This window comes from Rhinichthys klamathensis, unplaced genomic scaffold (assembly GCF_029890125.1).
Source record: "Rhinichthys klamathensis goyatoka isolate OS25496 unplaced genomic scaffold, OSU_Roscu_1.1 h1tg000147l_1, whole genome shotgun sequence".
Taxonomy (NCBI): domain Eukaryota; kingdom Metazoa; phylum Chordata; class Actinopteri; order Cypriniformes; family Leuciscidae; genus Rhinichthys; species Rhinichthys klamathensis.
Window position 1 is genome coordinate 440,143 of NW_026606682.1, and position 15,627 is coordinate 455,769.

Genomic DNA, 15,627 nt, shown 5'->3' on the forward strand with positions numbered 1-15,627 from the left:
TGACTTGCATTTTCAATGACATAATGGGCATTAAAGGAACAGTTCTTGCAGAAATTATTAGTCTTGTATAGCAGCATTGCCATTGCCGTTTGTCTGACAGTCCAAAAGTAATACATTATTGCACAGACATTACACAGTTCTGATGAATACACTGATATTATATATATATATATATATATTAGGGCTGTCAAATGATTAATCGTGAATAATCACATCCAAAATAAAAGTTTTTTTTACATAATATATGTGGGTCCACTGTGTATAATTATTTTATATATATAAATACACACACATGCTTGTATATATTTAAGAAATATTTTCATGTATATACTGTACATAGATTTATATATAATTTATATTATATATAAATATAAATATTTTATATATAAATAATATTTTTTTCTTAGATATACATGCATGTGTGTGTATTTATATATATACAAAATAATTATACACAGTGCACCCACATTATATTATGTAAAAAAAACTTTTATTTTGGATGTGATTAATCGTGATTAATCATTTGACAGCCCTAATATATATATATATATATATATATATATATATATATATATATATAAAATTTAGACATTTAGTTATTTATATATATATATATATATATAATAGGCTATTATTTTTATATTACTTGCAAACATTGTATTATAAAATATATTTTTTTAATTGTTAAATGTTTAATATTTCCACAAAATGCAAATTAGCCGTATTTATTTAGTCTTCTGTTGTGTAAAACAATGCCCTTATCTACCCCATTGTTTAATGTTTTGCATTTTGCACAGCACTCAGTCAAGCAAGTTGTATTGTAAAGACAAAGGCTAAACTTCTGTCCTTCCTCCACCTCGCAAACATATAGAGCCAAACATTCCTCTTGAATTCCTGTGTGAACCTTAATTACATTATTGCTGTTAATTAGTCTTGCTGAGAGGGAGGCAGGTGGCAAAGATCATGTGCAGGGCTAGTGTCAAATACCATACATGACGGCATTAGTATGGCATGTCTTCTGACATTCTTTAGCCTTCTGTGCCTTTGTGTTGTCGTGTCTTAATATTTTTGATGCTGTACATGATGGACAAAATGGCATTTTGCCAGTGACAGATACTTTGAAACTAGATTTTGACATGTTGTGACTGGTGCTTGTCTGTGCAAAATAGGCCGCCACGATACTGTAGTCTGCAGTGTCAATTCTTATCGTTATTCTCTCTCTGTTTTTCTCCTCACAGACACCTCTGCCAGAAGCTGTGGATACACAAGACACCATCAAACAGGTATGATGGTCTTTGAACAGTGGCCTGGGTTTAGTATTTATGTTAACAAGCCTTAAAGGGAGAGCTCACCCAAAAATATTTTTTTTGTCATCACTTAGTGGCCGTTTACACGACACTGTTTTCAACTTGTTCAAACTGAAAACTTTATATGGCCATTCATTTACACAACAATGCCATTTTGGGGGCCAAATGCAAAGTTTCAAAGTGCAAGTTCTTGAAAATGATATTGTTATTGTCGTAGTGTAAACTGCAAAAACGTGATTTTGTGAAAACGGTGACTTCGCATGCGTATTACGCTTTCAGTTTATAGGCGCGTAGTGTTTCTTTTCAAATTGACTTTGATAACTACTGACCTGACAGCATAATACAGCGTTTTTAATAGTTTTCGCGGATCTGTGTGAACAGAGATCGTTTCAACAACGTTGTCACCTGTACCCAAATGTAAACCTTTCCATTTTTAGTACATTGCTGTCATGTAAACGCACCCTAAGGGCCTTATTTTAACGATCTGAAACGCAAGTATCAAACGTGAAACGCAAGTAACTTTGTGGGCGGGTCTCGAGCGCTGTTGCTATTGTACCAGCGGGATAATGACTCTTGCGCCCACACAAATCTAAAATGGGTCTGAAGTAGCTGCATTACACATAGGTGTGGTTTGGGCGTAACGTGGAATAAACCAATCAGAGCGTCTTCTCACATTCCTTTTAAGAGCAGGCGCACTTGTTCCATGGCGGATTGCTATTATAATGGCGGATTTGCCAGGCGCTAGCCAGGAGCGGTTCACAGCCGAAGAGACCAACGTTCTCGTCAGGGCCGTAAAAGACAGAGAAGTGACATTGTATGGGGATGGGAGAAACCCACCCAAATTAGTTTCGGTTAAACAGGCGTATAATAATTTGGGTAAATGTGTAAGCAGGATTTATGCCTATTTATTCACATCTTCATGGACACCACAATGATTTCCCTCGTGTGGTAATATTTTCCCTTGTAATTATGTATGGTTTGCAAAAATGGGAACTGCTGCGTCTGTGTAGATGAGAGAAGCAAAGTGTATGCGCGTTGTGCACACGCTACATTATGGCCAAGCATACGCCCTTAAAATAACATCTCAATAACGCGCCACTGACTTTAGACTAGGTTTTTCCTGGTCTGTGGCGGAATTGTTTTCTGAAACTGCAAAATAACAACAGGGAACGTTTGTGCCGGAACGAGCGGAAGTTCATTCCCTAATTTACCGACGTGCATCTGTGGAGGGAAAAGTTACATGCGTTTGTTTAATTGCGCTGGGTGCAAGAAAGGGCCCTTAGTCACCCTCATGTCATTCCAAACCATTTGACTTTCTTTTGTGAAACCCAAAATGATCATTTTAAAACATTTTTCATGCATTTACAATAAATGGAGACTGAAACTTCAAAGAGTAGACAAAAGCACCACACAAGTATCGTAAAAGCAGCCCATATAACTCATTCACTATAATCCAAGTCTTCTGAAGCCAAATGATAGCTTTGTGAGGAACATTGAAGTTGCATTAGTCATATGGATCATTTTTGAAATACTTTTAGACTTACACAGAGCTAAATGATAATGACATTTTTAGGTGATCTATCTCTTTAAATAAGCTCTACTATGTTCCAGCGTGTTCATAGGGATGTGTGGCATTGCATACTGTATCTCTTTAACAGAAAGCATGCTTTTATCTTCACACCTCTGACCTCTTTGTGTTTATAATATCAGGCTCACAGAGATTGTAGAGGGTGGCGCTCTGTACAATTTTGTTAAGGATATAAAAGGGCTGATGAAACTCTAAATATGGTTTAAAACACAACATGCTAAATATATAACACATCTTGTAGAGCAATTTTTCCTGCCCTACTCACCCATATGTCACAGCATTCCTCCAGAATGTGTGAGGCCACAATAAATAGTTAAAATAGTTTAATTTTAAACACATTTTGTTGCTGTTTTTGACAAACCACCACAATTACTCCTATGTGTGATCAAAACACAGGTCTGTCATTTCATTTCAAGTGTCATTTCAAGTGGACTGCAAATGGACTGCAAACTCAATTTAAAAGTAAAGTAGTATGATTGCATACATATTTTACTGATCCTTCACAGCTATTTCATTACCCCAGACGATTCTAGTAATCCAGTGTCAGTTCTCTCTGCTCATGATACATGTCCCTTCAGTATCATCATGTGAGGCCCTGAGGGAGGAAGCCACTGTAAATATGTTGTTGTACTGGCTCTGCCTATCTCGAATACAGTACATCTTCAAAATCTTGATAAACTAGGTCAGTAGCTCTGTATCAACTTCATGCGAGTATCAACTTTGTCCTGTTTTTCATAGGAGAAATATGAAACCAAATGAAACGGTTGTTGAGAGCTCAGATGATTTTTATCGTTTGAAGAATTTGATGAGAAATGTTTGAGTTCTAATTAAATCCTGTGACTTTTGTTTGCAGACTTTGATATCTTAACAAATCTGAGCATATTTTCAGACATTTTTGAGATCTCAAACAAATTCCATGTAAGGTCCAGAGGCTAAACCCTTCTTTACGCTACACCCAAACCCCACCTTAGGTCATTCGGGCTTATCTATCATTCCTTAAAGTATAGTGATAAGTGAGACTTATTTGAGGGTACATCTGGAAAGCTATTGTTGTTATCCAGCTTATCTTATGAGCAGCTGCCTAACCCATTTTAAACCTTAAATGAGTCTGTTTGTGACTTGAAAGCATGCACTTAATTACCATAAACACCTATTTTCTTTGCACACACCTTTCTGTTCTTTGCTTGTGTGTTTCTGTATTGAACACAAAAGGAGAAAAATTGATAAACCTGAGCTTGCCGTTTGTTTTTCAGTAGATGATTTTAAGCAGACATCTGGGCTTGGATATTTGGGTATTTGGGTATTGGTTGTGTCCAATGGGAGAAAAGGCAATATTGCCAAGGATTTGAATGTGGTTTATCAGGGCTCTGGAAGGACGTTTCATCTGTGGAATGCTCTCAGGTCCTGGAGTGTGTTTTGTTTTTGTTTTTTTTGTGGGCACAAGCGATTCCTGGAGTGTGTTTCTCTGAACAGAAAGAGAACAAGGAAAGCTGTATTCATCTGAGCCCTCTGATCTTTTCTGTTATTAGTTGGGCTTTTTAAGGCAAGCATCACTATTATTATCGTTCTCTCATAAGTAGGGTTTTCTAAATGAGGGTTTATTGTAGATTTACATTAAATAAGGAGGAACCTGAGACCTTTCTGAAGACCAGAATGTAAGAGATTTGAGGGTGGGATTCTTTTGACTTGGGCCTGTAAGCAGAACACCTTAGCAACCAGACAACAATGTGTGTGTCTCAATAAGCTACCTAGTTTCCAAGGTGGTGAATCAGGATATAGTGTTCACGAATTCGGGCACTGGTAAGGACTGTAAGGACCCTGGAATTGGGTGACTGATGGCTCTATTTCCAATGACATGGCAATGTCCTCATGGTACAACATAACTATTGGTATTTATGAACAACATCAGAACTGGTATCTTTCTTTTTTATATGTTATCCAAAGTATATTATGATAAATACTTTGCTTGTTTCATATACGTTCAACATCTCAGCCGTAAATAAATTATAAATCCTAGTAGCTAGGTTATGTTCATTACCCCCCACGCCCAAAATATAATATTTTTTCTTGCTGAATCGAAAAATGGTCTGATCCGTGACTCAAAACCCGTAATATGATTAGAACCGTGAGTTTTGTGATCCGTTGAACCACTACTTTTTGGGTTATTTTATTTCCGTTAGTTTTTATTTATTACGTATTAACTTTAATCAACTTAAACTAAATAATACATTTGAAATTATTCTTTGGCAACTAAATAAAATACGTTTTTCATCAAATTTTTTTATTTGATTCAAGATTCAGTTTTTTTTTTTCTAGTTTTAGTTAATGCTAACATTCCTGATATGGTCATAACCATAATGCATCCTGAGTGGCCTCAGTGTTTCTGATGTGATTCCTGCCCACCTCTATTGTGAGTGCAGTGTGTATTGTACGGAATGGCTCACCAAGGTCACGCCATCACGACTGCCTCCGCTGTTAACGTTGCCCACAGATGGAAAACGCAGCCTGTTTCCTCCCCACATAACAGAGGTGGATGGGTCTGCGCTGCTGCTACTTTAAAAACCCAACGCATGTGGGTGACTAACACAAGGAAGCACCAACAAAATATACAAAAATATATTTATATATTTATAAAATATAACAAAATATAACATATAGTATACAAAGGAAGCACCAACAAAACTTTATAGATGAGGTATTGTTAGAGGTTTGCAAAGCTCAGTAGGGTGAGGCTCTGTTGTGTTGTTGAGCAGCTATTCATATTCATACAAACAGGGCTGAACAATACATGTTTTTTTTCCAGCAGTTCAGGTGGTGTACTGTACAGTAGTTGTGGTGTACAGTATTTTTGTCACATTAACTGAACTAGAACTACTTGAGCCCTGGTTTGAGGACATTTCAGTAGGAAAGTAGTAAGTACTATCATGTTGCCTTTCTACATTGTTTTTGGTGACTGTTTGTATAGCAGTCTAAATATGCCACCCTCTCCCTCTGGACAAACCCTCACGTGGAGATGTCACATTAGCAGTGTTCAGTGTTGTTTGGTTGGAGCTTTCCTGGGATCCTTAGGCACACCTGAGAGAATCAGAAAAGCAAGTATATATATATATATATATATATATATATATATATATATATATATAGCAGAAACACATTTTGTAAGCCAAATATTTTGCAAGGTGAAATAATAGATATATCCAAAAATAAGACTTATTTGCACACTTTCAGGTTGTCAAATATCAGTGGAACATGTCCAAAGTTAATGTGTTGAACATATATACCTTTCAAGGGTCAGTCAGAAAAAAAAAAAAAAAAAAAAAAAATGATACTCCTTTTAGCAAGGATACTAAAATTGATCAAATCTGACAGTGAAGACTTTTATATTGTTACAAAATATTTTTTTTAAATGCTGACTTTAGTCATCAAAAAATCTTGAATCATGATTTCCACACAAATATTAAGCGCACAACTGTTTTCAACATTGATAATAATAAGAAATGTTTCTTGAGCACCAAATCAGCATATTAGAATGATTTCTGAAGCATCATGTGACACTGTAGACTAAGAATAATGATGTTTTTTTTATGTTCCATGAATAAATTACATCTAAAATATATTTTAAATTGTAATAATATTTCACAATATTCGTTTTTACTGTGTTTGTGATGAAATAAATGTAGTCTTGGTGAGCATGAGAGGCTTCTACAGACCCCAAACTTTATAGTGTATCCACTAAAGTGACCTAAGACATTGAAGTTGATATATGATATTTAGGAGATTGACTCAAGTGTAGCTCTTTGTTGTCACAGGTGTTCTATGATACATGTATTCCCAGGTGTTCAGCAGAGTAGTCAGAGTCAGTGCTCCACAGTGAAGTAATTATTCCCAAGGAGACTGTAGAATGCTGGGAATAGGCTGCCAGTTCCCATCTATACCCTCATCTCCAGGGACAGAATCATGAAAAAGAGATGACAGGGGAGAGATTTACATGCTCAGGGTCTGCAGACACAGTGTCTGGGCACACGCTGTGTAACGTCAGCTAGATGGAGAGTTCTGCTGTGTGTAAGCCTCGGAGGATACGAGATGGAGATTGACCACATGCACTTTGCTGCTTAGTTGGCTTAACTTAAATACTAATTAGCAAGTTACATTAACAGGCATCAAGAGAATGATAACTCTGAAATCGCCCCTGGATAATGTGGAGTGGAGTATAAGCACATGTTGTATACAGCACTGTTCTTGTGCAGCGTTTTGTGAAGTGGACTTGTGAGAACAGCACTGTATATGTTGCCTCCTTTTGGACTGAAAAGACGGGTCAGCCGATCCCTCACGGGTCAGAAGCCAATTACATCACCGTGACTGAGCGACCGGGCCAGGGGCCTTTAAGAAGAGGCACACATCACCGCCCTCAGCAACAACCACAACAAATAAAGTGTGAGAAATGAAGGCGATTCAAGTTTAAGACCTCATCCTGGAACAAACTGTTCTGCAGAGGATACAGAACAAACAAATAAAGGTTCAAACTTTCCAGAAAATCACGTGAAGAATGATAGGGTGGAGCAGAAGCGTGTGTCCCAAATCACATACTATCCATCCTAAAGTGTTTTTAGGATATTGCTTGTATATTTCCTGAAGATTTTTAAGGTGCTCATGCTTTTTGGGCTAATATTGCCCACAATGAGTTTGTGACTGTTCTCGTTTGACTTTTCATTTGTAGAGAAATTGCTAGCAAGTCAACTCTGAGTGCCACAGTGGTTGGATATATGATTTTTTTTTATATATATATATATATTAATCCAAATCTTGTAATCATAAGCTAAATGAATTTAGCTAGACGTTAAGACAAAATGCTAGTATGTCTCACTACTTGATATACTGTACTGCTCACTAAAAATACACTACCTTCTAAAAGGTTGGGTCAATACGATTTTTGTAAAGAAATTAATACTTTGATATTAAATTGATCAAAAGTGACGCTAACGACATTACAATGTTACAAAAGATTTCTGTTTAAATTATTTGCTGTAAACTTTCTATTCATCAAAAAAAATGAATCACAGTTTCCTCAAGAATATTAAGCAGCACAACATTGATAATAATAAGAAATGTTTCTTGAGCACCAAATCAGAATATAAGACTGATTTCTGAAGGATCATGTGACACTGAAGACTGGAGTAATGATGCTGAAAATTCAGCTTTGCCATCACAGGAATAAATTACATTTAAAAATATTAAAATAGAAAACATTTATTTTTAAAATCTAGAAATATTTAACAACACTACTGTTTTTTTGTTGTTGCTGCATTTATGATAAAAAAAATGCATAAAAACATTTAAAAAAAACATACTGACCCCAATCTTTTGACCAGTAGTGTATGTACTTTTAATTTTGGACCAATAAGCAACCACACAGAACACCTTAGCAACCACATGGCAATGCCCTAGCAACCGCTCACAGCCACACATCACCCTAACATCATGACAGCTAGTTTTGTGGCCGTCACAACTCTCATTTTCTTCAGTAAATGCACAGACAGTTATCAGATTTACTTTGGATGCAATGCTGTTTTCGGCCTCATGCAACAGCTTGAGGCGTTTGGCTTTGAACTTGCAGCTTTTGATGTTCTGAAGCATAAATGTAAAAATTAGGTGTATTTTGGTGTGTGTGATCTCTACTAAAACCACTTCAATCACTTACATAGTGAAAAGACCAGGATATGTTGCGTTTTGGATGCCGGTGTCCCTAAAATATTCTTAACTAGCTAAACCAGCAAGCTTCCTTTGGTTGGTACACCAGCACTAAAACCAGCTTGGAACTTGATGCCTTTTTAGCATGAAAATCTTAAATATTTAGCTTCTAATGCAATGCTTACCATCTACTCGTTTGTCTCCTGTGTTTGTCTCCACTTCGACAGGTTTTACAGTGTCAATGCGCCAAACCAGTTTTATCATCATGTGAGTTGGTCTTGGCAGGCATGCAGAAAAAAAAGGCTGCGTAGCAACAACGGTGGCATGCTTCAGTAGTTCAATAAACCGTAGCCTCAATCAATGAGGTCGAGTTCTTACACTCCAGTTTTCTCAGTCTGTTTGGGAGTTGGAGCGGGACGCGCCATCTGCGGGGGGTCCAACAGAGCAAAGGGTTGGAAAGGAGGAGACGTGGAATGAAAACAGAAGTCCTGAAAGGGAGGGATGGATGAAAACAGAGCAAGTTATTAGAAGGAAAACAGACGAGCAGAGAAACAGCTTTCATACGGGGGAGGAGTGTGAACGGTAGCGATCTTTGGTTTGGTAAATTCAACTCGGCGGAGGAGGTGGTGTTGGAAAAAATGTGGCACATTCTCACCCGCCACTCACCTGTTCAGTAAAGCACCCAACTCGCTGTGTTTCTATACAGCTCAAATAATCGTAAAGGAATTTTTCTGTATGAATGCAGACAAGAGTAAACTTTCCCAGTCTTCCTATGGAAACGAGCAAACTTTCATCCAATTCAAAGACAACATGAAACCGCAATTGCACTGCTTTTAATTCTTTCCCTGCTATTGGCGAAAATTTTGTGAGAAAACGCTTTCCCGCCATCGACGGAATTTTCCGGGCTTCCTTGTTTTCACTGTTATACGTTAAGGAGCGCTATTACGCAACTTCTGAAAGAGCACTGAATCTCCTGATCAAAACACATGCGAAGAAGAAGCAGAAACAAGCGATATCATATGTAAGGAGATGCATATGTAAAATAACGTGATTATCAACATTAGACCACATATAAATCAAAACTGCCATAATGTTACTGAATGAAATGTCGACCCAGGACGAGCTATATGGGACTGTGCAAGCATTAGGGGTGTTGATGGACTCGATCTACTTCATGTATGTTTTGATCATCGTTCTGAATCTGATCCAGATGTAGTCTTTGATAAAAAAAAAATTCAAAATGTTGCTTTTTTTTAATGAAACTTACCCACATTCAAGTGTTAAAAGAATGCATGAACGAATAAAACAGTTTTTGTTTAAAAGCTGAGGGTCTGTTCTTTCTTTTGATATATTGCATGTTCAGGTATTAATACAACAATGTATTCTGGGGGCCATGAAGTTTTTTGTTAAAATGGTCAAAAAAAATTGGTGGGTGGCTGGCAACTTTTTTTAAATAAAAACAAAACAAACACTGGTGGGGAAAGAGTTAACTTGCATAATGTGGCATATTTCTGAACATTCAGCTGGGAATATTTATTGCAGGTTTTTGGGTTTAGTTTTTGATGGGACTGTTTGGTTGATTAGGTTGATATTGTTTAATAGGATCAAACAATATAATTATCATTATCAAGTCATTAAGAAGGTCATTGAGAAGGGGAATGGTGTCAATTTTCATTTCAAGTCTTTAAATAGTATTCAAAGACATTCAAAACATATTTGAAACATTTCTAAAACCTTAAGAAAGTGAAAGGTGCCAATTTTAAACATTTAAATAGTATAAAAAGACATGTAAAACAATAAAAAAGTAAAGATATGGCTTAGTGTCACCAAACAAAATTACATAATAATGACAGTAAAAATGTTCATTACCTTTTTTCTTTTTCTCTGTCAGTTTTTGTCCGAACGAATCCTGAAGGCTGCACGGGTGGTTTACATCACTCTGTTGGAGCGTAATCCAGGCTTGATAAGAGACAGAAAACACCATCTTAAGACCTACAGGTGCAGCTTTCTCTCCGTATTTCATGTGCTTGTGCCAAACTTGTTATATTTTTGATTGTGACGGACATGCATCTAAGCATTCCCACTCAGCATCCTTTGGAGAAACAAATAAATCAACTTATATTTATTCAATCAACCACAAAGACATGCAGATAAACGTGTAACACTTTAAAGTCACTACTCAGCTTTTTGACAGCTTAATGGTTCTCCGGTTTGTCCCACAGACAGTGCAGCAGTGGGAAGGAACTTGTGGATTGGCTAATGAAACTCAATGATTGTTTCCAGTCACGGAGTCAGGCGGTTGGGATGTGGCAAGTTTTGGTGGATGAGGGCATTCTGGTTCATGGTGAGTATTAACAACAATTTCTTTAGATGTCTACACATGTTTTTGTGCAAAAAAAAAAAAAAAAATAGAAAAATGGTACAGTGATGTATCAGGAGGTAACACTGTAGCACTTTGATTTACCATAGTGATTCCATCATTCATGTAAGTTGTATTTACAACAATGCTGCATGTCATGGTAGTACCATGATGTCTGAATATATTGACTAACTGACAACCTCTCTGTCAAAATAAACAGTGAAACAGGAGTTCAACTTCCATGACAAAGACACACAGTTTTACCGCTTTGTGGAGGCCGACTTTGACCTTAACCACACAACTATTGAGAAAGACTCCAAAGACGATGAACTCCAAGAGAGTTTATCGCTACTAGTCCAAATGGGTCCAGATGCTCTTCTGACTATGATACTGCGTAAATGGTAAGACACGAGAAATTGTGCTAAAACAGCCTAATAAATAACATTCATAAACAGAGTTTATATTTGTTTGCTGGGTTACACTTTATTTCGATGGTCCACTTTAGACACTCTACTAACTATACTGTATGTAACTTTGCAATTGCATGTCAATTAACCCTTAGTTTGCTGTTAGTAGGCCGTTAGTTTTAAGTGTTAGGGTTCGAGTTAGTAGAAAAAATTGACGTCGTTGCAAAGTTACTTATAGTTAGTAGAATGTCTGTTGGGGAACCATCAAAATATAGTGTTACCAGATATTAAGAAGACAGTCTACTAATACTCTGAGAGTTATTTGACATGTATTTGCAAAGTTACTTATAGTTAGTACTAGAATGTCTAAAGTGGACCATTAAAATAAAGTGTTATATAAAGAGTCCATTAGCTTAGCAACATGCTAATGCCAGACTCCTTTAAAAACCAATAACAAATGAAGTTTCCCATGCCAAATTTTGTGACAGTTATAGTTGTTTCTACATATTACGCTGGGATAGGAGAATTCCAGTAGACACACTTCACGTTTAATCTCTATTATAAACAGCATAAGATTTCTGTGTGTAATAATTTGTGTGTCCATGTCTTAGCCCGAACCAGAGAACTCCTGATGATCTGGAAGTTATTTACGAAGAACTTCTACACATCAAAGCTGTGGCCCACTTATCTACATCTGTGAGTTAACACTCGCTGACACCCGTCAAGTTTGTTTGCGCCAAAAATCTTCATTCATCCCTCGTTTCTTTTATCCTTCACTCTTTCCCGTAGGTTCGGAAGGAGCTGGCAGCAGTGCTGGTTTTTGAAAGCCATGCTAAGGCAGGAACAGTCTGTGAGTGTGAAAGCAATGATGACATTTCATTAATGGTGGGCGGGATGAAGGAACGTTGCTAATATTGAATTAGCGCATAGCCAGAGTAAAAATGAGCAGCAAACTTTCTGGTTAGGCACCATAGCAAACAGCATGTGAATGAGATGATTAAATCATTTTATTGTGTAATTCCCTTGTTAGGTGATGAATTGGATGATTGACATCGTAATATCAGCAAACTGAGAGACAAAGGAAAAACGGAAAGCACTTACTTTCCGTCTGGCGTGTCATTCATGCATAGTGAATAGCACGAGTAGGAAGCAGAGACACTGATGAATATCTACTAGGGTAGTTTATTCTCACTTTTAAAATCTGTCAAGTTTCATAAACTCATATTATTGTAGATTATTTTATTTGGATTCATTTTTATTTTTTAAAGCACATTAATGCTGCATGTTTTATTCTGATATTAAGATTAAATTACTTTTTAATGGATCCAGTGGACTCAGACATATATTGATATATGATATTTTCAGTTGTTAGTATTAATTGGGTTTATGAAACATAAAACCAAACTTTCTTCTATAATGGAACAAACTGCTGAGTGAAACAGGATATTCAACATGATTTTATCTACTGGAATTTCCAACTTCGATATGATACCTTAAAAAATATCGATTTTTCGATACCACGGGGAAAACTGCCATACTGTATATATTGCCATACAGATATTTGTTATTATCTCATAGTCTTGATACTTTGGGTAATGTTGTTGCAACACACAGCTTACACACATAACAGGGAGGCTTTATTTGAATCATTGAAATAAATTGACAAGTAAACAGACAGTAATAAAATAAGAAAAATCAACAAATCGCAAATGATAGCACAAATAAATACAGTAGAATCAAGAGACAAATGAAATAAACACAGCTTTAAGTTTTTCAGGTGAGTCTAACAGTAGTATTCATGTAAGAAATACTACAGAAATTAAAGTAATCAAATGTGAAATAACACTGTATAGTCTTCATTGTAAAAATTAATGCTTACAATTAAAGTTACAAAAGTTATTCAGTCAAGAGCAAAGAGTTCGTCTTTTGTTCTCTGGTTAACAGTACAGACAGCAGCAGGATTATTAGGCTGCTGTCACTTTAAGAGCTTACGCACGGATCCAATGTAATGTTACACAGAACATGCCTTTTCACATAATGTATGTATTTGACCGTTTAAGCATTAAGCCATGAAAAAGAAGTCAATTTGATACTCGCCAGCTGTTTGAGAGGCAGCTGTATGTGAGTGCCACTAATATAGTTAATTGGTGCGCGTGCTTTTGGTGTGAGTACAAAACCTGCGGGAATGATTTAATCGGAGCTAATGAGACGAGTGACGATGCGTCATTCCTATGGAATGAACTGAAAACGCTCGCTCTGCTCCGCAAGCTTAGTTGCAATTTTGGACAAGTTTGTGTTTATTATAAGAATACAATGTAATGTGTTTGTGTTTATGTCAGTGTTCAGTCAGGGGGACAAAGGGACGTCCTGGTACATCATCTGGAGAGGCTCTATTAATGTCATCACACACGGCAAGGTAGAACCATTTAACTTCAGCTGAGTGACTTTAAGAAGTCATTGAGTTTAAATATAGATACTTACATTGTTTGAAGTTTATTCATACTGTTCCTCTTAAGGAAAGATGATCTTGTGTATGTGTGTCACACAGGGCTTGGTGACCACGCTCCATGAGGGAGACGACTTTGGGCAGTTGGCCTTGGTGAACGACGCCCCTCGTTCTGCCACCATCATCCTAAGAGAGGACAACTGCCACTTCCTGCGGGTGGACAAGCAGGACTTTATACGTATCCTCAAGGTAGGTTTTGTGTGCATAGCCTAGCATCTGCGTGTGCGGATGTGTACCTATGGTGATCTATAACCTGAATTTAACTGCAGGATGTCGAGGCCAACACCGTCCGCCTAGAGGAACATGGTAAAGTGGTTCTGGTCCTTGAGAAGAGCTCAGCGCAGGAGTCCACCTATCAGGGAGGATCAGCAAGCAGCAACAAGTAAATGATTCTGTCAAATAATGTACTAAATTGCACATCTCAATGATTTAATTGAAGCCAAAGTGTGTAATTTCTGCACCACAATTTTTATTTTATGTTAAAATTTAATGTAAATACTATTTGAGCATAAAAATTATACACTTCATTTTTAATTCTTATTATTACAGCATACACTACCATTCAAAAGTTTGGTCTCGGTATGATTTTTTAAAATGTTTTTCAACTTTAAGAAGTCTCTTATGCTCCCCAAGGCTGCATTTATTTGATCAAAATACAGTAAAAAATAATATTGTGAAGTATTAAAATGTAATTTATTCCTGTGATGGCAAAGCGGTCACATGATCCTTCAGAAATCATTCTAATATGCTGATTTGCTGTTCAAGAAATATTTCTTATTATTATTATCATTATCAATATCAATATTAAAAACAGTTGTGCTGATTAATATTTTTGTTTCAGGATTTTTCGATTAATAAAGTCCGAAAAAGAACAGCATTTATTAGAAATATATATTTTGTAACATTATACATGTCTTTACTGTCACTTTTGATCATTTTAATGCATCCTTGCTGAATAAAAGTATTAATTTCTTTTTCTTTTTTTATCTTACTGACCCCAAACTTTTCAACGATAGTTCATAAAACTGTGTGTCCATGTTTTAGCCCAAGCCAGAGGCCCTTTCAACATCAAAAAATAACAGATTTTAACTCGCACAGATGATTTAATAAAAAACAATTACTTACTAATTTGAACTGCATTTATTTAATTTAGGATGATAATATCTACTCACAGCATTAAGCCCATTTTAGCATGCATGTGAATAAATTAAATCCGCCAATTCAAATGCATCTTCATAAACCATTTATATAAAATCAGCAAGTGAAACGAGCCCTGAATAATAAATATCCAGATTAGGTAAAGCAGTTCACATTTAAAAACGTCTGCAGTGAAAGTGCAACCACTGGTGATTCATGTAAATACTTCACCTACCGAAGTGCTATTGTACAATGAAATGCAAGCTAAATCATTAGTCATCACTATTATTTGATTTCAAGTGCATTTAACCAATGAATGATGGAAATGGAGGACACCTAATTATCGATTTGAATTATCCACCTCTCGCAGGTACACAGTAATGTCAGGAACGCCAGAGAAGATCCTAGAACACATGCTGGAGACGATTAAACTGGAAACCAGTGATTTTATAGGTATGGGAGATCCATGGTTTGTAACTTGTGCAACATTTAAGCTAAATAAAACTTAACAAAAAATATCTAGCATTTGTTTGTTTGAGGTCAGTTATGTACCACAGGCGCATTGCAGAAGAACGGACTGAGGGAGAGACCAAAACATTCCTGTTCATTTGGTGTTTACGCATCTATTTAAAACC

At 36.4% G+C, this 15,627-nt stretch overlaps 1 protein-coding gene across 3 annotated transcripts in view; it reads left to right on the forward strand.

The window, feature by feature from the left end:
• rapgef3 (Rap guanine nucleotide exchange factor (GEF) 3) overlaps positions 1-15,627 on the forward strand; it is a 37,255-nt gene that overhangs the window by 11,361 nt on the left and 10,267 nt on the right. For all 3 annotated transcript variants that reach the window (XM_056257892.1, XM_056257891.1, XM_056257894.1), the window contains 10 exons: positions 1,239-1,283; positions 10,475-10,581; positions 10,806-10,927; positions 11,163-11,343; positions 11,961-12,045; positions 12,139-12,199; positions 13,689-13,765; positions 13,898-14,044; positions 14,125-14,237; positions 15,363-15,445. In XM_056257892.1, coding sequence (XP_056113867.1) covers positions 1,239-1,283; positions 10,475-10,581; positions 10,806-10,927; positions 11,163-11,343; positions 11,961-12,045; positions 12,139-12,199; positions 13,689-13,765; positions 13,898-14,044; positions 14,125-14,237; positions 15,363-15,445 — 1,021 coding nt within the window. The remainder of the gene's footprint in view (positions 1-1,238; positions 1,284-10,474; positions 10,582-10,805; positions 10,928-11,162; positions 11,344-11,960; positions 12,046-12,138; positions 12,200-13,688; positions 13,766-13,897; positions 14,045-14,124; positions 14,238-15,362; positions 15,446-15,627) is intronic.